This window comes from Dryobates pubescens, chromosome 19 (assembly GCF_014839835.1).
Source record: "Dryobates pubescens isolate bDryPub1 chromosome 19, bDryPub1.pri, whole genome shotgun sequence".
In the NCBI taxonomy this organism is placed as follows: Eukaryota; Metazoa; Chordata; class Aves; order Piciformes; family Picidae; genus Dryobates; species Dryobates pubescens.
In genome coordinates, this window is record NC_071630.1 from 18823716 (window position 1) to 18848162 (window position 24447).

General features: G+C 41.3%; 2 protein-coding genes across 2 annotated transcripts in view; one reads left to right on the forward strand and one right to left on the reverse strand.

Annotated features, from left to right (window-relative positions):
* Positions 1-5093, forward strand: part of ADCY7 (adenylate cyclase 7) — a 28320-nt gene extending 23227 nt beyond the window's left edge. Inside the window, exons 20-26 of the mRNA XM_054170106.1 lie at positions 8-89; positions 720-875; positions 1495-1641; positions 2044-2151; positions 2905-3019; positions 3635-3759; positions 3890-5093. Of these exons, the coding sequence (XP_054026081.1) occupies positions 8-89; positions 720-875; positions 1495-1641; positions 2044-2151; positions 2905-3019; positions 3635-3759; positions 3890-4036 (880 nt within the window). The 3' untranslated portion in view covers positions 4037-5093. The remainder of the gene's footprint in view (positions 1-7; positions 90-719; positions 876-1494; positions 1642-2043; positions 2152-2904; positions 3020-3634; positions 3760-3889) is intronic.
* Positions 5094-7808: 2715 nt separating this feature from the next.
* On the reverse strand, positions 7809-22454 carry BRD7 (bromodomain containing 7). The gene is made up of 17 exons (XM_054170168.1): positions 22344-22454; positions 21699-21907; positions 20850-20979; positions 20405-20462; positions 18659-18803; positions 17723-17833; positions 17291-17475; positions 16334-16457; positions 15656-15731; positions 14645-14752; positions 13969-14101; positions 12969-13080; positions 11555-11611; positions 10651-10762; positions 10392-10535; positions 9245-9388; positions 7809-8350 (listed from the first exon to the last, which is right to left on the reverse strand). Exons 1-17 carry the CDS (start codon positions 22390-22392, stop codon positions 8289-8291), a joined length of 1959 nt encoding a protein of 652 aa, XP_054026143.1. The 5' UTR covers positions 22393-22454; the 3' UTR covers positions 7809-8288.
* Positions 22455-24447: the final 1993 nt, after the last annotated feature.

Here is a 24447-nt window from a genome sequence, read left to right on the forward strand (position 1 = left end):
ATTTCAGGCTTTTCATCAAAGATCCAAGGATTACAACTAACTTGTATCTGGTTCTGTTTTACATAACCCTGATTTTACTTGCCAAACAGGTATGTATTTAAAAAGCAATAGGTCAGTTCTCTCCCTTGCAGCAAGGTGATTAAAAGAAAATGCAAAAGTGTTACACATTGAAACAGCACTAGGAATTAGTGTATGTTTTGATCTCTTTTTATGTTCTTTATGCTCTTTTTCTGTTGTTTATGGTTTTATGTTCTTGGACTTAGTCATAGGTAATGTGTTGTACGTAGTCATTGATAATGTGTTTACTTGTGCTTAGATAAAGCAAAAAATTTTTCCTGTGAAAGGGTGGGAACATTTTTTTTTTTATATCTTTCAACAGCATTTGTGTTACAGAAGTCATAACTTCCAAATTCCTCCAATTTGGATGATTCTGTATTTATATATATGTGACTATTCAGCCTAAAGCAAAGCAGTAATTCAAGGTAAAAATCACCACCGCAGTATCGAACTGTTATTTTGGTAACTACACCTTATGGTATCCAAATGTCATTTATTCACACAGACTGCTTTGTCCTTTTCTAGCCTTTGCTCTCAAAGCACATTTTTTTTCATAGCTATGTAGTCTCAAAAGGCCTTGAGGAAACTTTATTGCTACTCCACTAGTATTTTTCAGCGATCTGTGATATGGATTTCGTTGATGACATTTGGTCCCTTTGCAGATTGACTATTACTGTCGACTGGATTGTCTGTGGAAAAATAAGTTTAAAAAAGAGCATGAACAGTTTGAAACCATGGAGAATGTTAACAGGCTTTTGCTGGAGAATGTCCTTCCAGCACACGTTGCTGCCCATTTCATTGGTGAAAAGCGAAATGAGGTATGTTGGACTTCTGTGGCAGAACGTTGTGCTAACGAGCACACAGGAGACTCTGGAGTCCTGCACTCTGTATCCCAAGACCCATGAGTGTACTACTGAGATGGCCTCAAAAACAGAGCAAACTTTCAGTGTCAGTCTCTGAAATGTGTTTTCAGAATTGATGGTTCAGCTTTGTGACACAGTTTGAGCTTGGCAAATGTTTAACAAGTATTTAGTGCCTTCCAAAGACCATCTTTTACAACAGTAGACAGGCTTCTTTTTAAAGAACTTGGTTGGAGAACAAATAGTATCTCCTTGGGAACAACCCCCTGAGAAGTTCATCGATCGAGACGGCAATGTTACTCTGCCATGTCATCAAAATAAATATTGCTGATTAATTAGCAGAAGACTGGCATTAACCAGAATAGCTGAGAATCTCCAGGGTACGTAGATAACTCGGCCTTTCCTTTGGCACATCAGCTTCGTTCCTGTTTCTGATAAAACGAGCTGCCTGCTGATAAGCACCGAGGCTGACTTCGTAAGAAAACTGTGATTTGGTTAATGATTACAAAACATGGGTTTGAATACCTGTGGTGGAAAGTGCCTGATGACAATGTGTCAATATATTGTTTTTCTGTAGGACTGGTACCATCAATCTTACGACTGTGTCTGTGTCATGTTTGCATCAGTGCCAGATTTTAAGGTGTTTTATACTGAGTGTGATGTCAACAAAGAAGGCCTGGAATGCTTGCGGCTCTTAAATGAAATAATTGCTGATTTTGATGAGGTAATTTAGCTTCTGGCAAAAATAGATTGGATTACCTATTTACTGAAAGAGAAAATGTTTCACTGCATCTCTGAGCTTTAGGAGTAGGCGGGGAGATGTTATGCTCAGCTACTGCTCCGAGTTCAGCCTCACAGCTTTGAAAGATAGATTTCCATCAGGTGGGGCTTTCCCATCACATCAGCTTGGACTTCAGTATCAGCATGGTTTCAAAGTCCTGAATCTCAGGACTTTATTTCAGTGCTTAGGCACTTTATTTCTACTGTGAGCTGGTAGAGCATAACTGTGCAGTACTTTGTCTAACCTTCATGTGATAGGTAGTATTCCTAGGGGTGTTTAATGCTTATAGTAGACATTGAAACACAGTGTTGAAGTCTCAAGTCTCTCTTCCCTCCCTTCCAATAGCTCTTGTTAAAACCTAAATTTAGTGGTGTTGAAAAGATCAAAACCATTGGAAGCACTTACATGGCAGCAGCTGGTCTCAGCGTTACGCCAGGCCAAGAGAACCACCAGGTATGCTGTCTCTGAAACTTGCCTTTGCTATTCTGTGTGTGTAGGTGTACATCAGAGATATGAAAGGGAAAGTAAATCACCATGACTGATTTTCCTAATTGTGGAAAAAGAGAGTATTGTCTCCTGAGGAATTCACTATATATCTTCTACTTCTATTTTATTCCTGAGCAGGTATTGAGTCTGTAACCCCAGCATGCTGTTTACCTCTCTAATTTTTGATGCTGGTAGCTTAAAATTTCTAGATGCAAAGCAGAATAGGTCTAATAATAGGTAAGCCAAAGAATGGCTGCCAAAGAAAGAGTCATCTCAGAACTGGACAGTAAGCTTTTTGTGATACCTGAGAGCTGGCACAAAAAGAGAATACTGAAGTGCCACATTAGATCTGAATCCCAGAAGAGTTAAAAGCAGTTTCTGTACTCAGGCTCACTTTCACTATAGCAGGTTTGTGCATGGTGTTGGGATACACGTACGTAATATATACAAAACCTGTAAAATGAGATCTGGAATGCTAGAGGGCAGACATAAATTCATTATAAAATTGGAGGCTTGTCACCTCCTAGCCATTCCAGTTGAATTTAATGGCTGTTTTTAAGTAGAATTGGCATGTTTGTTGAATTGTGCAATCTTGCAGCGTGACAAGTGGTCTCTTATGTTTATAAATAGGTTATTCACTAGCAGTACTGGTTTGGAATAGTCGCCTGACAGCCTTCTGCATTGTAATTTGACCATCACTGTGCCTTGTGATTTGTGTAGGACAAGGAAAGGCAGCATGCTCACATTGGGATTATGGTGGAATATGGAATTGCCTTGATGAGTAAACTGGATGGCATCAACCGACATTCCTTTAACAACTTCCGCTTACGTGTCGGTAAGTTCGCTTTGTGAAGAACGCGAGCCCGGCGGCTCCGTAGGAGTGGGAGATGAGGTAGGATGCCTTGGGTGAGCTGCAGAGTGCTTCTGAATGCTCAACACAGCATTGGGCCGGTTTTGAAACGCTGAGTGCCTGGGGGTAGTGCTGTCTGGTCTAGCTTTACATGCCAGCTCCTTCACGGGTGGGCTTTTCTGATCACTGGAGGGAGCATCACAAAGCCTGCTGCTGGATGAGTTTGGAGAAAATGATAGGTGTGGACAGAGAGGGAGGTACCCTGTTATTAACTGTTGACTAAAGGCAGTATTATCAGTATACAAATGTTGATTCCTATATATTAAAAGTAGAAAAGGAAAAGCTTTGCTTTGCTGTGACCTTTGCCCTGTTGCTCAGAATTCCTATTCTGCAGTGAATGAGTCACTTGACATCTCCTGAGCCTCGGCACTGGTATTTATAGACCAGTGAGGATGCCGAGTGCTAGAAACATGTCACAGGGTTGTGTTCTGCAGGGATTTGTTTTGTTTCACGAGACTCATGATTTCTGGTGGATAATGAAGGTAGACACCAAAAATCTTCCCACTTCAGTAGTGACACATGCTTTTTGTTTATCCTAAGGGATAAATCATGGCCCTGTGATTGCTGGTGTGATTGGTGCCCGGAAACCTCAGTATGATATCTGGGGCAACACTGTTAACGTTGCTAGCCGAATGGAGAGCACGGGGGAGCTGGGGAAAATCCAGGTAAGCACACTGGCCTTGCAATACCTAAGAAATGATTTGTAATTGATTATGAAGTTTTAAAAAAATATTAATTAATCACAAGAATTTTGTAAGAGTTTCTAATTATTTTTTTTTTCCCCCTCACTAAAAGGTCACAGAGGAAACAAGTAAAATACTACAGGAGTTGGGATATTCATGCGAGTGCAGGGGACTCATTAATGTCAAAGGCAAGGGAGAACTGAGGACTTACTTTGTTTGCACTGAGACTGCCAAATTCCAAGGTATGGGACTGAACTGAGGCTGCCATGAAATTAGTCAAAATAGAACTTCCTTCCTTCTGTGAAGACTTTGAATTTCCCTCCTTATGTGAAGGACTTTATTCTAACTCCTATTTCTTCTGCATCTCAAGAAAATGACCTTTGGGTGTTTTTTGAAAGAAGTCCTGAAAAGTACCCAGCAGACACAGAACTACCAGTCTGGAAAAGACTTCCTGTTCCTGAAACAATCTGAGGATTTTCCTGGAACTGCCGCGAAGCGTTGTTGGTTAGTTCCTTTCCTTACCTGCACTGTGAGAGCCTTAACAGCTCCAGTACCCATGCAGGCAGATGCACTGCAGAACTCCTCAGCATGTTAAACCACTCCACCGAGTTGTTCCCTGACACACACCTGCTCACAGCATTGCCTTTGTCACAGACGCGCCAGGGGATGCTCTGAACATTGCATCTCTTGCTTTTAATGCTAAACAGACTCCACAGCAGAAGGTGGCTGAAGAGTGGAAAGAGGAATGCAAATGAACTCCAGCATATTGTGTGGTAATTGTGCTGAGTTCCTTTGCAGAAAAGAATGGCAGAGTGTCAGATAACTTCTCCTCCTCCTTCTCCTTAGTGGTACTTTGTATTGGGCGAGTGTTTTCATGACCAACAGCTGTTCAGAAATAACTTCTATCTAGTTCAGAGTGTTTACATTTATATTACATGTTCTCTTTGTGTTTCTGTGCCTCTGTTTAGCATCTGCATGCACATGTTGTGCAGTCACGTATGAGAATGCCTTTAAAATTCTGGCTTTAAATGTCAAAACCCAGACTGGATCTGGAGGAGCACTGGGCACTGATGCCCTTTATCCAGCAGGCTTGCTTAGACAGTCTTTTACAACTTGTACCGCCAGCACCTGGTGGGAGCTCTGCAGGCTGACTGCTTTCTGGAGGGCACTTAGGGGAGAAAAAAATAATGTTTGGAGCCTGGAGAACTGAGCTAATAAGACAGTGTTAGAAACAGTATCAGATACTGTATAAGCAGATTTGGGGGTTGGTTTTTTTTTTTTCTGTTCTTGTTTCTTGGTTTAGCTGCTGGCTGGTTTATTGTTTATTGTGCACCTTTTAAAGGCAATGCAGTTCATAAATTTTGAAGGTTACAAAAGGATGTGTGGAAAAAACATAATGGAAATGTTTCAGCAGAGCTGCAATAGGGAAAGAAGATGTAGAGCATTAGTGAGGACATCATGGAAATAGACTTGCTGTAAGTTAGTTTCAGTTGTAAAGTTTGTAAGCTGTTAAAGGCTTTTGCTGATTCAGTAGCACTTTCCTCCTCATTGCAGTCACTTGATGAGTTTTCTGTTGGTGGCAGTGATAGTATTTTGACAGGCTAACGCCTTGTGCCCAACTGTATGTATTGACAAAGGGTGGATTCCCCCTGGCATAGGGATGAAGGAGTCCCACCATCAGTTTTGTTAAGCCTTAACCTTCTACAAAGAAAGCTACATTTACTAATATCTCTGGGTTTGGTACTAACCCATCTTGGCAAAGTGTTCAACAAGCAGTCCTACGCATCACTGCCACTTTCTGATTACTGTGTAATTTCTTTAGAAGGTAAGTGACTATGTTTCAAGACAGGAACAAATTTAATATTGTCCAACTGCGGATTCAAAGTTGTGCTGAGAGCCTTTGTTGATTTGGTAGGTCAAAACTGCCTGCAGTACGTCTCCAACAGAAAATAGTGCATTAGAAAACCTCTTTGAGGTTATCTGCTTCATGTGGGGACTCTGCTGAAGAAAGTTTTGTACTTGGTGTCTTGTCAGTATAAGGTCAGTGTTGTAGTTGAATAAACGTTCAGACAGCTTTTGCTACCCTTTCGTGTTGTGTATTTGTGATAACAGATGCTCAGCAAGCATTTGTTTTGGGCTATTTATTGTTCTGTAAGGACCACACGTGTCAAAGGCTCTTTCTCAGCGGTCTTTGATGCCATATGTTAGGTGAGGTGACTATTTGCCTCGTGTTTATGTCATGAGAAGTGCATTATGCTGATAGATGGAGCTGGCTCTGAAGTGTCGATCCATAGACCTAGTAGAATGTAGATGTTACAGACAGCAAATTGTCTTCTATAGATAACATAACAATGCTTTGAAATGCTTTGTTTACATTATGTTGCCTGTCAGGGTAGTGACTTGCTTGGATGTTAACTTCAACTTAACCTCATTTTTCCAGAAGTGGTATGAAGAGCTGCAGCTTTCAAGCTGGAAGAAGTGGGGTTTGTTGCAGTTTTGAAAACACATTATGCACTTAGAGTGCTCACTCCAGTGTCAGTGGGCTGTGCAAGGCACACCCGGGGAAGTCAGAAACTGTCTTAAGCAAAAGGGAGGTTGTATCTGGGGACGGCTTCTGACTTCTCATCAGAACTGGGCCCATTGTGATGACAGTTGTATTCAGTCACACACAAAGCTCAACTTAAGAAGCAAATGTATTTAAATAACTGTTTTCAGCAGACCTTTTGAGAGCAAACTGTGAAATTTAAGACTGAGGAAATACCTTATTAGAAAAACTTTCCTTGCAGCATTACTGTTTTCTTAAAGTGAAAAAATGGCACTGTATCTCATTTGAAGAGCTAATACTGTCTTGAATTAGCAGTCTCTTTTAAAGAACAAACTTTTGTTTTTACCATTAAATAAAAAACTTCCTGAAACTTTGTTTGGTTTTGCAATTATTTTGATGAATTCCCCTGAAAGGGAGGTGTATTTCCTAGACCCCTAGGAAGTTAGTGGAATGCTTTTACTCAGAAACTCAGTATTTGTATTTGTGCAAGTGAAAAGCACAGAGAGTGCTGTACTCGTGTTCAGCAGCTTACAGGGCATGGCACTGTTCTGTCACCTGTGGCCTTCTACTGCACTAGATGCAAGGTATGCAATGGGAGAGGAGATGCTGTAGCGTGAGCTAATACTAACATGGCTGGCACAGTTGTTGGGCATCTCATTTTGTCTTGTAGAGTGAAATTGACTCAATGGTAAAATTCATTCCCTGCAGTAATGTCAGACAGAATTACTTGCAACTGTGAAAAACTTACAGTGGCAACTTCATTGGGAACTACCCTGGGAAAACTGAAACTACCACATCTTGGTTGACAATTTAGCCTTTTTGCAATGAATTTTAAGAACTGTGGAAGTTTGAAAACAATTAACTAAACAGCAAGGATGAGGTAGGCTGTAAGACTGGGGTAGAGGGTGGAATTCACCATTATGCTTTGCCTTTAAGTTACCTCTGAGTTGAGTCCCATGCCACTGTGCCCATGAGCAATTACTAATCAGAGACAAAAAACTGCCTGTCTTTGCTGTTGGCTACGGTTGCACTGGAACCATGGAGTAAAAAGGAGCAATGTTTAGAAACAGTGAAAATAGTGCTACATATGTGCCTTCATGGACAGCAGGCACTGGCTCCATCTCTAGTACTCCAATGGTGCTGGAACTGTCTGGAAGCTGTGCTGTCAGTCTGCTTTGGCTGCAGTTTTGATGGATAAGAAATGGACTTTTCATGCCAGGAGTTTTCTAAATAAGCCTATAGTCACTACCCAGATGGTGCTGAGCAGTGCCACCAAGAAGAACTGTCTGTGTTGGTGTCTCAGAGTGGACTGGGCTGCATTACTGTGAAATTTCTACTTCCTGGCAGTAAGTGGGTTTGTTACTCTCACCTGGTGATAAGGTGTAGTCTGTTTGCCCTCAAGTTTTAGAATCCTGGGGCAGATGGTGTCTTTCTAACATGAGATCCACATCCACCGTCTCACAAGCTCAGCTGTTGTTAATGCATCAGGCTGCATAAGTTTTATTTAAAAAGTTTATTTCTCTTCCTCATGATCACAGGATTTGCACAGCAGTTTTAAAAAGGGAAACTTGCATGTTCAGACACTAATGATTTTTGTACCAGGTCGGTGCCGACACAGCATCTATACATTGCTTTTAGAAACATTTGGTTGAGTCCCTGCCCCATCTATAGGCACACAGAGTTTTCACTTCCTTTTCCAGACACTTAACCACCTAGGAAAACTTAAATGCTGCAGAGGTGTATTGAAATTAGTATTGTAAAAAAGCAAAAATAATAATTTAGGGCATTTATGTAGCAGAAGTAACTCTCATACAAACCATTCCATTCCAAATGTCATCAGTTCCAAAATGTAATCAACAAAAGCAATTTAACACACAACATCCACCTGCTTGGTGAATGCACCTGAAGGAAGTTCAGCTGGTTCCTAAACAGAATCAAACAAATGGCTGTAAACTGAACCATAGCTTCAGACCGTAACTGGGCCGCACTCGTCAGGGACAGTGATGGTCCTTCTGGGCTCCTGAAAGTCTGAAAGTTTACAACAGATTCCAGGTCAATCCAAAGGAAAGAAATGCATGCACCACAGAGCATTCTTAAAGCCATTTGCTATTTGGGCAGGTACAGCTAACTCGAGCCTATAGAAGAGATTGTTGCAGTTGGTTCTGTTGCGCCGCCTGTCTTGTACAACATGTCAAAACTGAAGCTTCTTGAGCGGTTTCCTTGAAAAGATAAATTCCTGAAATAATCCTGTTCTTTTCATTAAATAACATCTTAACTGGAACCTTTCATCAACCACAGAGGGAGTCAGTTTGCTCTGTGAATTATGTTCCTTGAAAGGAAATTCTTACCTGCCTTAACTAGGGAACCAACACACTCTGGGCGAACTTTTACCTTCTGTGTGCCACAAGGGGGAGACCTGCTTCTGGCAATTAGTTTTTCCACTGACCTGACTCCTTAACCCAGCAAAAGCAGCAGTTATTTTTGCTGGACGAGTTGAGTCAATTTACAAAGTACTACTGCTGGCCAAATGAAGCAAAAGGAGTGCACAGCCCAAAGCCTGGAGAAGAAGGAAGCATAATGTCCTTGTCTTAGAAAGTGAGGAATTTTAACTCTTCTCCTGTAACTTCACACTAAATGGAAAAACTAAAACTGAATGGAGTGCCAAGCCTTAAAATTTGGCAGTGCTGTAAGAACAGTAAAATAACTACCTTATGTAGTTGAACCAAAGTTCCATGCCTCCAAAAGATTAACTTTGGACTGAGACCAAGCACAGCAACTTTCCATTAGAAACAGAATTTCAAACGGGGGCCAAAAACTAGAAGCTGGAAGTTCCTGCAAATTCTACCACAGGCCGGTCTAATGACTTACAGATGGGTTTTCTGGTAGTTGAACAAATGCTACAAGGTATTTCTGTCTACTCACCTTCTGTCAAATCCACCCAACTGTCTTCTGTATCAGGTGAAGGGACTGAAATTCCCATTGCTTTCCGGATTCCGTAGGTGCTAACAATATCACCTGGTGTCACTTGTTGTGCAAGCTCTTTCAGGTTACTAGTTACTCTCTCCGCTGGAAGAAATCAAAAGGGGTTAGAGGCTACCTGTGGACACAGACTCGCTGAATGAAGCCCTTCATCCTCTAACCAGTTTAATTATTCAAGTATAAGTTGAACTATGTTAATGTTTCTGCAACAGAAGAGTTTTGTTGTACCCTCTGTAGTCACACACAGTGGGAACTTGAGAAAGTTAAGAACAGGAGGAATAAAATAGCTGCTGACAAAGGCCTGCTGCCATCAAAAACATTGAAAGGTGAAGAGTAAGCTGATGATGCCTGGGTCACCCTGAGGCAGCAGCTGGGAGAGCTCTGGAGGCACCCACACAGCAGCTATTAGTAATGTCTGGCTTTCAGGACTCAGCATTTAGTTTTGGATGTAAACCAGAGAAACTTCTTGTTGCTACAACTGTGGTCTTCCTTCAAGAAGGAAACTGCAGTTTAAGAAAGGTAGTATTTGCTCTGGTTTAGACTTGGTAATATTCTCTATTAATGAGGAATTTATCCTGTTGCATCAGAGTGGTTATTTTAGACCACATAGTGCGTGGGTGATATTGCACAAGTTGGGTTCACTTGCAAAACAGACACTCTGCAGACAGTCCTGTCTTAGAAGATTGCCATTAACACAGGCTGTGGAACTGCCTGGGGACACAAGAAGCATTACTCAAATAATTAAAGAATGTATGGGTGGTACAAAACAGACCTGTAACTTAATCAAACCTGGCATAAAGCTAACCTGACAGTGAGGACTTGGTAATACCTCAGCAAGCTCGGTTCAAAGACCCCATAAAAACCATGAAGTAGAGGTGTGTGGCTATCTCTGGCCCCATGACCCAGAGAGAGCTCCCAATCACTACTAATGAAATTTATTAACAAAGAGGAAATGTAATTGCTGCTCAAAACTTTAATCTAGACCTAACAGGGCACACATTCTGCAATGTTAAACTTTTGTCATTTTTGGAGCAGACTGAAGTTGAGACTTGATCAATTGTGCAAGAACGATCAGAGAGAGTGTATTTACCCAAGTGCAGTTCTCTGTAGGATGGACTCAGAAGGCAAATCATGTTAGGGGGTGGTTTGGTACTGAGTCGTTCATTTTGAGCATCCTGGAGTTCTCTGAGAAGCTTTGTTGTTTCATCAAGTTTCCTCTGGAAGATTTCAGCCTCTGTTTAATGAAGGAAGAAAGTCCTGACTGGTAAGAGATTTACTTACATGATGATACAAAATGTAGGAAGGGATTGAGAAATTGGAACAGAAGTGGCAGTACCAAGAAAACTCACCCTTGGAATCGAACTCTTCTACAGGCATGCTGAAGTTTGTAACTGCTTTGAGTGCCGTAAGTCTGTCGTTACTGGCAGCATCCAACCTGGCAGCAATATCAATTTCCATGATCTACAACAAACCAGGAAGGTAATATTTAAATTGTTTGGGGGAAAATTGGAGCACAGTGGAAGTTAGTCTGCTCTACATAAAAGGTGGAGATACAAAGGCAGAGCTGAAGTAGGACACTACTAGTTTCCTATTTGATTTCATGCTCCAGTAGAAACTGGCATCTGCCAGACCCGGTGTGGGCAAGCACAACTGCACTGGGCATCTTAGGACTAGCATCCCAATTAAAATAAATACAGTTCTTGAGCTTACCTAAAGCAGAGTTTAGATAAAAGTTTAGCCCAATTTCCAAACCAGCCCAGGAAGTGGCTGCAGATAAAGGCCTCAAGAGAGCACCCCTTTCCCTAGAACTGCCACTATGCTTTTTCTAATGGAACAAAACTTAGCTGGAATGGTTTTAGGGATACACTGCACACCTGCAAGGGCACAAGAGTGCTATGGATTGTGTGCTATGTCTTGCATGACAAGTCTGCATTAAACCAAGTCAGGCTAATGTAGGAATAAAACATCTTCTGGTTGGCAGCTGTAGTTCTAATGCATGGTTTGATAGTCACAACAAAAAGAGGTAAGCATTTCCTTCTACTTCTCCTGACATAGTCTCATTTAGGACAACTTCTGGAGATTCTTCTCTCCAAATGCTTACAAACCAACATGCCATCATCACCAGTCACAGAGGATACGTTTACAGCTTGTCAAAGTCTCAGTTTGGCTGCACAGGCCTTGCAGTTGTAGGCAGTTTTGTAACTGAGGAGTTAATTTGGTTAGAGTAGTTCAATGAATACAGAAAAGGGTTACCTTCACATCCTTTATTGCATCACTTCTTTCATGTGGCCCTTCAGGTTCCTCCAGTGGCTGAATAGAGAGAGGATTTTTAAAGAAGGCATTAAAACTAATCTTTCAGTTCCAAGCAGTGTTTTTAATGTTGTAATGAGCTTTCTCAAACCAAGTTACAAAGTAGCTGGTTTTTAAGAGGACTTTTTTCAAATACTGTTTACTAATACAGATTTTTACAACACACTTTATTGCTCTTTTCAAAACCCACCTGTTTTTCCCCAGTGATGCCACATCAGAGATTATTTACCAGGGGTGGAGGGGCAGGAAGAATAGGCAGGATGATTATTAGAGGCTGAAAGGCTGGAATGTGTTCTGTTTCTACACACAGCTGTATGTTCTTAACAGCCACACCAGCTGTGCTTGAGCTCTGTAAATCAGCTTCACCATCAGGTACCAAAAAAGAGCTAAAGTAGTAATGCCAAGCAAGGGTCTGAACTGTGGCTACAGGTTGATCTCTGATGCACAAAGTGTTTCTAGTATTACTGTAGCTAATATTTGACCATTAGTATAAAGCTGTGATCTGTTTATTTCAATCATTTACAGTGATGTGAAACTCAAACTAAAACTTTCAGTTAACAAAACCATCTTGGGCAGCTTCTCAGCTAACTCTTTGATTGTTGATTAAGTTAAGATCAACAATTTGCCCCTTTGTTTTCAGTCATGTTTGGCAGATGCAGGCACTGGAATCTGTGCCAGGGGAGGTTTAGGCTGGATGTTAGTAGGAAGTTCTTCACAGAAAGAGTGACTGGCCATTGGAATGGGCTGCCCACAGAGGTGGTGGAGTCACCATCACTGGAGGTGTTTAAGAGGAGAGTGGATGGGGCACTTAGTGCTATGGTTTAGTTGATGAGATGGTGATAGGTTGGACTTGATGATCTTGAAGGTCTTTTCCAACCTGGTTAATTCTATTCTATTTGGAGAGCAACTGTTTAGTATTTCTACAAATACAGCAAACAGTTGAGTATAAAAGCACAGTTACTAATTCTCCTGAGCTAAACACTGGCTCCTGGGAAGATGATAAACTTTCCATGCAAACAAAAAAGCCTTAGCATCATCACTTAATTTTTGAACAACTGCTTATTAATCTTTTCTCACTAAATGGAACAGGAGCTAGTGCTATTAGGAGTGGGAGAGTAAACAGAGTAAGATTGTGAGACATTGTCTCCAGCTACAATGTTTTCTTAATTTTTGCATTTCACTAAGCCAGAATAATCCCTCTCCAGAAAATCCATTCACTGGGCACAAAGAGCAGTCTTCACTTTCAAATTTCACCAGTTAAAAGGGAGCCCAGCAATAGGATTGGCATCATCTTTCTCCAGCTTTACAACTTGAGTGCTAAAACCAAAGGCCAGAGAGTACACAGATCCAGTCTTACCGTTTCTAGCTCTCTGAGAGCTCTGGAATGTCCTCCTTTGGTTAGAACATCGAGTAAACTATCAGCCATTAAGAAAGGGTAGTCTTGGGATTTCATCAAAAAATCATGAATACTAAAAGATCAAAAGATGCTTCAGGTTAACTACTGTCATACCAAACTTTCAATGGACAAAAAGAGCTATGTAACAATCAAATCAGTATGTACAGCATAGAAAACCAGAAAAGTAGCACAGGATTTGATCTTTAGCTTAGTTATCTTTGCCTTTTGTAGCTGAGAAATCATTCTGATTCCTAACAAAAACTGAACGACGAGGCAGAGTACACTGCCTCAAGCAGCGGTGCCAAACTCAGCCGGCACAGGCACTGAACGCTTTCACTTAAGTAGTCCCACATTTCATATGAGATTATATCACTTTTTGAGATGCTTATAAAACAAAAGGACTTTTGGTTATAAAAACTTCAGAGTTAAGAAAACCAATGAGAACTAATTATTTTAACTATAGTAAATAATATGAAGCTCAAGCACTATACACTATTCACAACTGAAACTGGGAATTGCTCTGGGCTCAACTCTCCCACTATGCCCACAGTGGTTTGGTCAGTATTTGGTATGAACACAGACACATCTCACTTGAGGCAGTAAGTTCATTCATTAACATTAAAAAAATCCAGTTTGTGTAACCATTTGCATCATTCAACATTTTTTCTGGCTTTGAACACAAAGCCTTTGGAGTTAGCCATAAATCTACTTTAGACTTTGTGTTCCTGTATATAGGCAGCATCAAAATCATTCAGTGTTGGCTAATTCCACTTTACAGGCAAACTCTTCTATTGAAATAGCTGTTTCTGAAACCCCAGTAGCCCATAAAGACAATAGTGGCATCATGCTACAGAAAAGAGTTGTTGAGTGACACCAATTCTTTGCCCACGCTGCAGAGAATAACACATAACTGCTTTTGTACCTGAAAGCCCTCACCCCCCCCCCCCACTTGTTTGATTACCTGAAAGCTCCTTGATTAGAGTCCTCCCCGTAGGTTGAATAGATTAAGTCAGAATCTTCTTTGCTTATGTTGGCAAACGTAGAGTCATAGGTTGGAGCATAGGAGCTATATGGTCCATAATTCAAATACGTCACTAATGAATAACAACAGTACTAATTACTACCTCTGGGATGTGTGTGACAATGACAAGGCCTTGTAAAACAATCTCCAGTTTCCAATCTCCAAACTTTCTGGACTGTGTTTCTTACGGTGAAAACAAACTTTCACAGAGTACCATCTGTCCACACTGCAACACCTTCAGTAACATCTACATCAAACACACTTTTATTTCCAAATGCTTTCTTAGCAAGACTGCAGGTCTGAACACACTATGAAAATCGAAAACAGTGTAAAATTCTGTAACATAATATGAAAACTGGTGCCAGTAACAGGGTTTCAGGCTCCCCATGAGGCTCTTTCAAAGGCAACAAATCCCCTTCTCTATGTCTATGCTCTTCTCAATGTAGATGGACATTTTCTTAAGTACAGCTGTCCTTTTCTATGTGTAAATTAATCTAGACTTCAGGATGTGCTCTTTAGTTGTGTGACACATACCTGCCTAGTAATGAGATCAAGGTGGTTGGTTTATAAGGAGGACTTGATTTTGTTTTGGTTTGTTTTTTCAATCGGCACTTACCTGGAGTAACCTTGTTTCTTTTATCTTCTTTGAAACCCTGTAATGTATTAACTCCTGACTGAAGTCTCCCTGCTGTCATACCCAGTTTTACAGGGCAGTAGCCTGGCTCTACAATAGGATACATCAAAATACAGAAACAATGAAAGCACAGTTAAGTGACAGAGGAAGATGGCCAAACTCATTTAATACTTATAACCAGAAACTTCAGAAAAAACAGAAGACAATTCTCAAAGTTGTGTTCTCCTCCAAATGCTTCCTACTGAAGACTGTGTGTAGTCCTACACATCAATCCAGACATAATTAAGTGTAGATTTAACCTGCATGTTTTCAATGTCAGTCTGCCTCGTTCCTGTCCTCCCCTAAAAGAGGCTGCATCATTAAAAGAGGATCTGATTCTTAACATGAAAGACTATTCATTCATGCTGACATTTCCTACTGCACAAACAGGGGGGAGGAAGAAGACAAGTGTTCAGATTAGTTTCTGTCTGTTCCAGACCGAGTCAGCTCAGCTCTCAATGAGCTGGCCGAGTAATGTGCCCACACTTTTCTAGACACTGGCACTACACAAAAGGTACTAATGTGACAAAATGATTCAGGACTTGAACAGTTCCCAGTGGCCAGTTTTACATGGTCTGTGACCTTTTAGGTCAGCAGACACTGCACTCTGGACTATGGACTAGACTTAAGGGGAGTCCAGGAATTAAATGTGCCCAAGCACATTGGAAAGTAGTCTCTTCACCAAAGTCAAAACCTCTCTCTTGTAGCTCCCACAAACAGCTGTCATAATGAGAGGCAACAGCCACTGAGGGCTCCCTCCAGCTGCTGGTAACAACAGCCACAACTGGTGCCCATCTACATGCTTCTTCAGGTGCAGCTTTTTAAATACAGATCTCTATCAGACTATAAAGAAGCACTCCCTTCTTAGTCAGTACTTGCTGATCTGCCCTAGTGAAAAAAAGCAGCAGACCAGGTAAGTGAAAGTGGCTTGTTACATGAGCCATACCAACTTACCTCCTGCAGTAAGGTCAACTGGATTGAGAAGGCCCAGAGTTGTTGTACCATCTGGTTTTCTTCTTTCAAATTCACACTGAAATAAGATCAGACCAAAAATATTAGTGGAAATTCCTAGTCTTTAAACTAATAAAAATGCCTAACGCAACTGTCCTATCTGTAGGAGTAAGAAAGGGATTAGGAAAGATGAGCCAGCTCAGAAGTCAGTACTGCTTTTTTATTTTCACTAGATAACTTTATTACTGGTAGAGACATAAGGAATTAATAAATGATGATACATATTCATGTTTCTGCAGAGGCTGAGAGAAAGTATGTAACTCATACAGACAATTAAATGTGCCCAGTATTGCCAAACTGCATTCCCTCCTCTTTAACATTAACAGCTTTTGAACCGTTTCAGAACTACAGGATGTTTGCAGGTTGGATTTGAAATGCTTTGAGGTTGCTACTATTCTTTTTTCCCTCCTGCTTTAGCTAAAATTCCTGAAAATGGAAGCTGGCCTTGCTGTGCTGACAGAAGTTGTTTGTAACAGCACGATGTTTCACAGACGATCAGGCGCGTGTAAAACGGCGTTAACTGTACTAAAAGCACACCTGGAGTTTCAGCTGCCAGAAGATGCTAGCAAAGCTTAGTTTATGAAAAAGTAATAGGAGTTACCCAACACAGAAGGAGTTTACCTGGCTGTTTGCAAGCCGCCTTGTTAACTTCCCTCCAGACTCTCTAACAATGCGATCAATCTGCTCCTGCTCCCTTTCCAAGCTGTTGTTTCGTAATTTGTCTTCAAGGAGCTCTCTGTCCTTCCTGTGGGAAAAAACCCAAACCCCACACAACTTAGCTACTGGCTTTAACAGATAGATTTAACAGACACTAACTGGCTCTATAAGATTGAAGGATACAGTGAAGAAACTGTTTTTTGCCAACTATGCAAACTGTTTCTGTAGACAAGACAACTAACAAAAAGAAAATGCCATTTAAAATAACGTGGCAAAGATTTAAATCAGCAAATGCTTTTGTTAGGAACTGTAAAGGTCTCTGTGTTTGGCTTACTTCAGCCATACCAATACCCTAGTTTACCATGTTGCTAGGTTTGGTCATTACTCCTGTAAAAGTAACAATGGTGTTTTGGATAAAATACTACATACTCTGAATTTTAGTATCTGTATTTTAAAGTCAAGTCACTAGTGTCTCAGAACACTGAAAGGGGTATCTCTAGATATAAAAGATGTTTCAGGCAGTATGTGGTCTGTTGCATTTACATGTTTCAAATATAGCAAAACAAGTAACTACACACAAAAAACAAAGGTACTTGAAAATAGCCACAGAATAGTTTGCAAGCTTTCTCCAAAACACTACTTAGGTAAAACTGACACTAAAATAGAAAATAATTGAAGGAATGGAGTTGATGAGCAGTACAGGGTTACCTGCATAAAGAAACCCCAATGGTATCATAAAGTTCTAAACTTATTTATTGTTGGCATATGAAGATGCTTTATATGTATGTGGCTTCCTAAAGATGAAGAAGCCTTAGTGTGCATGCAGTACCAGGGAGAAACCCACATCCACTGGTCCCTAAGTGATGTTTCAGTAGCATTTACAGGCTGTATTTTACAATTGTTATTGAGATAATACTTCACTTTTTGTGTTCTTTGCTAGGTGTTTTGAACGCTTTGGTATCACTGTCCACAGGTTCTCCTTTGTCTTTCCCAGGACCGTTTTCATCTTCCCCAGTTTGCTGCAGTTCCGTCTTGTCCTTCTGCTTCCTTGCCTTCTGCAGGTCAGCCATGAATTCTATACTTTGTTTCAGGCTCTGTATTCTCTCCTGAAAAACACCAAAAACCTTTTATTTGCTACTTCAATGAGACTTTTCCTAATGTACCCAAAGAGGATGATTTTATTTCACTTCCTTTCTTGTATCAGCAAGCATAAAGGCAGTCTAGAAAACAAAATACGACACGTCACAACGTACTATTCAAAGTCTAATATGTAAGCACTTGACAAGCATTAGGAAGCTTTCATTCATTTTCATGAGAAACTTAAAAATTATTTTGTTTTCTATTTTCTATTACCTGGCTAAGTATCTTCATCCCTGAGTGCAGCAGTTTTTTTGCAGCTTTGTAGTAAATGGTGTCTGGTTTGTTGTAAATCATTGCGTTGGTACACATCAGTTTGAAGTTATCCTGCACAGACATTAACAATTTTGGAATGAAAGCTAAAATTTTACAGCATACTGTATTAGAATCCTTGTTGCAAATGCAGTGTCTTAAGCTTCAGGGGAAAAAGAACTTCAAATTCATGTTTTAATTAACGAGTTTTAGGACTCTAATTAAAAATTTAAAGAAGAATGTGAGGAAAATACAACCAATACTATTAACTGTCATCTGCTCAAGTTCAACTATTAATTACACAGAAATTACATTTCTCAGGTCCTCATCTAGCCCAGGAAAGAACTAGAGAATATTTCTGAAGAAAACACAACAAAAGAAGCTCCTACACCTTTGGAAAGCTACAGCACAGGATTAAGCCGTTACTGCCAAGAGGACTGAGCTCATCTTGTCTTCGGTAGCTGTGGATGTCTGTGACCAGGTAAGCCTGGCTAGCACAGAGGTGACAGGAGGTAAATGACAAAGTAGTAATGGGCACAGCCCTTTTTTTTGAGAGACACTACTTTCAAAAAAAAGAGGGCAGGGTCAAAGGGAGCAGTCTGACAGAAATACTAACACTTCCATTCTTAAGATGTAAGATGATGACGCTGAAGGTCAAACTGGCAGTTTCTCTTTAATCCTGCATAAACCTGAAACCATCCACACCTTTTGAGATGCACATTTACAAATCAGAAGTTTTTCCACTTTCAGAACTTATTTGCTCACAACTACTCAACAAAAAACATTTCTTCAGGCAGAAGTGCTGGTTCTTTTGGCATCTTCATATTCTCATAAAATACCAGAGTAAAAGTCAATTGAGCATAATACACATCTGTAGTCAAATAAAATGCCCAGCATTACCTTTAATTCTTCTATGGACTGGTACCCATTGTTCTTGATCTTCTCTTTCATGGTACTAAAATCCATTGGGTTTTTAATGATCATGGAATAGCCAGGGGCAATAAAGTCAGTCACAGGAAATGAAAAGAAAGAACTTGGATCCTTTCTGTTAAGAAATGAAAAGACAGGGTTTTTTATGTTTCAACTTTTGACAAAGACCATACTGAGCTTGGAATTAAATAGAAAGGGAAAAAATAAGCTGAAAAGGAATCAAAAACACAGAGCTAGAAACAGCTTGTGTCAGCGTAATCTTTCCCTTTTGAAGGTTGAAAAGATCCCATCTGCAAAGCTGTCTACCAAAAAAGTGCTACAAACGTATTTCAGAAGTTCTCATTTTGATAACTGCCTGTACTCCCAGGAAGACTGAAAAAGCCCCCACACAAACAACAAAACAAGCCACCTTTTTTAGGGTTTTGCTTTTTTGGAAAGTGGGATTATGTTACTGATAAGGAAAGGAAACACATGCCATAAGGATGTATACTTGTCATTCATGGCTTACTCTGAAGTCGACAAAAGGGAAAGCTTGTTGCTAGAAGTCAAGGTGTGTATTGCTGACTATGCTAATTTTTAGGTAACATGAAAAACCACCAACATTACATAAAAATTTCCTAAGACTTCTGGTGATCTCTGACAGATGCTGATGTTCCTGGGTGCTTCTAATAGCTTTAAAGCTGGTTGGTGTTTTTCTCCTTAGGATCAGTTGATAGGCTGGTAAGTCTTTCCTCCAGAATGATGGTGTTTTAGCTTCTCCCTAATCTCTGTTGCACGGGACTGGCCTCCTGTACCACTGCTGATACTACAAGCACTGGTGAAATTCTTGTCATTTCAGGCCTTTTTCCTGAGGCTTACTCATAACTTCAGAATTTCTACTCCAAGTTGCTACAGATCAGTGAAAAGCATTGTGCTATACGTCCTGCAGAAACACACAGCACAGACACTCTACAGCACCTGGAGGAAAATTTGCGCAATAGCTTCCAGCTGAGAGCCAGGATTCAAAACTAAAAGTGGCTGATTCTTTCTGTATGCATGGGGAGGCAGCTCAAACACACACACTTTTTGATAGGTAGTTGTTAGTTTCTTGAAATTGACACTAAGGCCTTAGATATCTATAATTAAGAGAAAGCTCAGGAATAGTTTCAAGTTTAATATGGTGAGACAGGTAAAGGAAAGGATCTTTCAACCACTCTTGAACAAGAGATACAGATATTTTTAAGGTCAAGAAAGAATACTTTATATGACAGACTACTTAAAAGACCTGCAAATCCAACTGTTTTAACAAGACATTTGGTAAACGTGATAGCAAAAGAACAGGGTCTGAGTTTTCAAGGGCATACCTCCTTTTTACAGTAAATACTGCTAAAAAGAGGAGAACCAAGGTAAAAGAAGTTTTGTTGAATTCATTCTAAACTCTTGTGTCTCTCTGAATTAAGGTTCTAATAAAGAAAGCATCACATGATTGGAAAATTGCCCTATTTAAAATTGTTTTGTTGGATGTACTTTTAAAGTTGAAACTGGAAGTGTCTGGATGAAGTCTAAACTGAGTAGTTGACAGTATGCAATCTTTCACCAGTACTTAAATTCCTAAAACATTCCTGTCAGCCAAATTATTTAGCAATAATATTTTCATGCAGCTTTTTATATGCCTCTTCCCTTAACAAATGATATTTTCATATCACAGCTCTGAAAGCCTGTAGCACAGATATTTACCTCTGCAGCTGTCTCATGAGTTGATTCAGAGCTTCCTGAAGCGGTGTCTGCTCCACCTCTAGACCAAAAAGAAGGGGGAGAAAGGGTGTGAGATAGAATTGACTGTAAGAGGTACTAAACTTCCAAACTACTAGAAATCAACTCAGTGAAACTGATGCAACTTGGGAATTCATCATAAATGAAAAGAATACAATGGCAGAAGCCACAACAAATATACAGGATCTGTGTTTCTCCTTGGCCTTAACTTGATGTTCTGCTCACTGTGACACAGATACCAGACACCATCCTGCAAAAGAATTATACAGCAGCATGCTGCAAAATTTTTGTATGAGGGGTAAAAACACTGAGATGGCAAAAACTGTCAAGTCATTTGCTACAGAAACAGGTAACAATAAAATGTGAGTCAATCAAAAATGCAGTTAGCACAAGAAACTTTTTTTGGTACCTTCCTGTTTTGCTAAAGTACTTGTCAATGGTTTCTCTGGTGGCAGCTCCAATCTGATGGGAGTCTGACATTTCATTTCCTGCTCTCCCTCACTGTCAGCATGGTCTCGATCTCGTTTTCTTCTATCCTCCTAGAAAGGAAAAGATTGTTACAGAAACCTTGCAAACCCCACATTATTTCTGTATGAAATGCTTTCTGGAGTTTTCAAAACCACCTCACATAGTTTAAACGTCAAGTCTTTAAAAACCTTGCATTCTTTATGCACTGTCTCCATCTGCTGGACAACAAAGTCATTCAGCACTGTATCTTGCAATTCGTTTTTAAATTGTGACAGACATTTATAGCATGAAAAGAAAGACTCTGCACTATTCTCTGCACACAGAATTGGCTTCAGCAAAGCCCTTAAGATTTTTTTTTTTCTAAACCTTAAAAAAAAAAGAAACTGCTGCAAATGTGTTCTAATTACTTATTACATTAAGAATCCCCCGAGGAAAATACATTTTGCTCCTTTTTAAGTCAGAACTTGTAAAGTCTTCATTCTGTGTATATAAATGGATTTCTTTACACACAGAATTTCCCCCTTGTTAATTTTTTGTATTCATATACTCACCAGTATTTACTGAAAGATGAGACATTTTAGAGAACTTCACTCCAGTAACCTTTCCAAAAAAAAAGGTTACTGGACAAAAACAATTAGCAAAACTAATATACTGAGTTTGACTGTATTCCAGTTTAGGGATACAAGTTAGGGTTGTATCCGCTTACCTTTTGAAGTGAAGACTGAAGAAAGCTGAAGCTCTTTACATCTATATTTCCCCGCCCCTAAAATGTACTAGTATTAACACATACCTTGACTTTTCTCTTTCTTTTCTCCTTTTCTTCTCCAGGAACTTGTTTTTCTCCTTTCTTTCTCTTTTTCCTTTTTCGGTCCTTGTGTTTTTCATGTTCAGATTTGTCATCATACAAGCTGGAATCAAGTGCTGCATTTCCAGTAGAGAGCTCAGCAACTTCACTTCCTCCAACTTTCAGCACCAGCTTCAGAGGCTTTTCTACATATTCTTAAAACAACAGAGAAATGAATTGTGAGCACCGCACAAAAAGCTCTCGTACTCAGCTCTAGTAACACGGCACAAGCTCTCCGCTGCCCCAGAGTCCTTCCAAAGGCTGTCACTACACTGAAGCTCATTTTCCTTCCAGCCCTTACAGCTGCTTCTTCGCAAAGCAAACACAGAGCCACCGAGCCGAGCCACGACGCCAATACGCGGGCAGATCGCGGCTCGGCGGGTCGCCCCTGTCTCACCGGCAGCAGGACAGGCGAGCTCCCCGCCCCTGTCCCCCTCCCCACGGCCTCAGCCTCACCCCCAAGTTTTCAAACTGCCCCGCCGGGTGGGCCCAGCCGGGCCGCGCTGCCCCCGCGGCGAGGCGAGAGACAGCGAGGGCCAAGGGCCCGCTCTGGAGCCTTCCTGCCCGGCGGCCTTCTGTCCACCCACCCACCGTCGTAAGGGTGCTTGTCCGATTTGTGCTTCTTGTGTTTCTTCCCCATGGCGGCAGCCGGCCCGGACAGGCCGCGCTGTTGTGGAGGCGACCAGCCCCGCCGGCAGAGGCAGGAACAGGGCCGCACAGCGCCCCCTGGCGCTCTGGAGGTACGCCGAGCCGCGCTGCAGTCGGCGCAGGCGCAGTCCGGGTCCCGTCCCGGGCTCGTGGCAGCTGGTTTGCCGGGCTGTGGAGAGCGGCTGGCTCGTGAGCCGCGCGCAGGCTCGCTCGGGCGGGCTGTGTGCTGGTAGCCCACGCGGCTTCCTCGAGCCGCAGCACGCGTGTCCAAGCGGCCCCTCAACCGTTCGCGCCTTCTCCCCGCGCAGCCTCTCGTGCCCCTCTTCCCTCACGCAGCTGCCAGTCAGTTCCCTCATGCTCCCTGCTTCCATGGTGGAGAGGGGTTGTGCCTGCAGCCCTGTCCTCCCGCACCCCTGTCCTCCCGCACCCTCGTGGGGCTGGGGCAGTGCAGTGTGTAGGAGCTTTGGCAGAATTCAGCCGAAATAGCCCTCTGTTTAGCTTGCAGACTCTCCTCTGCCATGGCGGTAAGTGGCACTGCCCAAAGCGGGTGCTGGGGGAGCCCGCTTTTCTGGAAGGTTGGTTTACATTGCACCCGTCAGGACGCCAAGGGGCTGCCAGGCTTGTCTGCTTCCTGGCCGTGGTGTGGGGCTGTGACCTGGCCGTGTAGATTTGCTCGGGCATGCAAGGCAAGAGTTCCAGCTTGCAGCAGACACTCAATTCGAGATAAGGGCTGCTAAGAGCGGCCTACTAGTCCCTAAATTGGAGAACCTGTGCCCCAGTTTGTACCAGTGAGAAGAGCAGAGGCTGTGTGTGCGTAAGGAAGCGCTGCGAGGTTGCAGAGGTGCGCTGGGCTCTGTAGCCACCAAGGGGACCAGTCTTCCTTGTGCCCCAACAACACAGCGGTGATGGTTGTGCCTGTCCTTTGCAGGCGGGGACAGGGGCAGAGTACTGAGGCTTGCTTGCCAGTTTTGAAAGCAAATCCTGTATAACCAGGTTATAAATTGAAGGAAAAAAATATATAAGTATTGTCCATTACAGGTTAAAAATAACCTAAGCAGAAATTATGACCTCCTAAAAGTGGTGGAAGTTAATACTTTTCCCTTGCCTGGCAGTGCTTCCCAGAACAAGCAAATGGTTTTCAAAATTGCATGTAACACTGATACAGTCCTTCAACGTTAATAGTGTATGCTGGTATCCCTTAAACTTCAGTAACTGCTGTTTCAACAAGACTGTGTAGGTACTGTTTTCTGCTAACACCTATTCTGTAATGTGTCTTGAAATTTCTCTAAGGTTTGGAGTGCAAGTATAAGTGGTGTCTATTTCAAAACAGATGCTTTAATTGTATTTCCACCCACTAGTCATGCAGGTATTCCTTGAGTTTGTTGAATCGTATGTGATATTTTATAGCCAAAGAATAGTTGTAATTAGGAGTTTATGATATGTGTGCCAGTACACCTACACAAGGTTTATTTTGAATGCTTGATAAGTTAGAGAAAATCTCTTGTCTGTTGTCCATTCAGTCATTGGGAATTTAATTAGATGTGAGAGCTTTGTTCTGCATTTTGCTGGTTAGATTTGCTGTCATTTGGTATCCTACTCAGAGAATTGTGTGGGTGGTGCTCTGGAATAAACCACAATTTTCCTGCTTGATCTTAGTCCAGTAGTTTGAAATTCAGCTAGAACAGACACAGTTGTTTTTCTAATTCACATCTGGATCCTTTAATACTCTTATTACACATGCAGTGAATGTTCTTAAGCATACTTTAGTGAGAGTTAGAGGGCTTTTGCTTGGGATGTGACCACATGCAGAAAATACAAGAGTAGTAAGTATTTAAAGGACATGTTTTATAGAATGAGAAAAAAAAAAGTTGCTATATCCTCTGTTCCCACAAAGGAACTGGCAGGCTTTGTGTGTTTTGATTTTATTTGGGTTTTTTGTTTGTTTGTTTTTGTCTTTTAAATGTTGTCTGGCAAGACCATTTGTTCAATTGCTATTCTGAAATTTCCTGACTGATCTTGTCCCAGTTTTAATCAAACTTGAGAGAAT

Coding starts and splice junctions, on each gene's coding strand:
- BRD7 (XM_054170168.1), bottom strand. CDS start 22,392: ATGGGGAAGAAACACAAGAAGCACAAATCGGACAAGCACCCTTACGAC. Junction 17,476..17,722: donor GGATGAAGATACTTAGCCAG/GTAATAGAAAAT, acceptor GGTGTTTTTCAG/GAGAGAATACAGAGCCTGAA. Junction 15,732..16,333: donor GGCGGCTTGCAAACAGCCAG/GTAAACTCCTTC, acceptor ATCTTATTTCAG/TGTGAATTTGAAAGAAGAAA.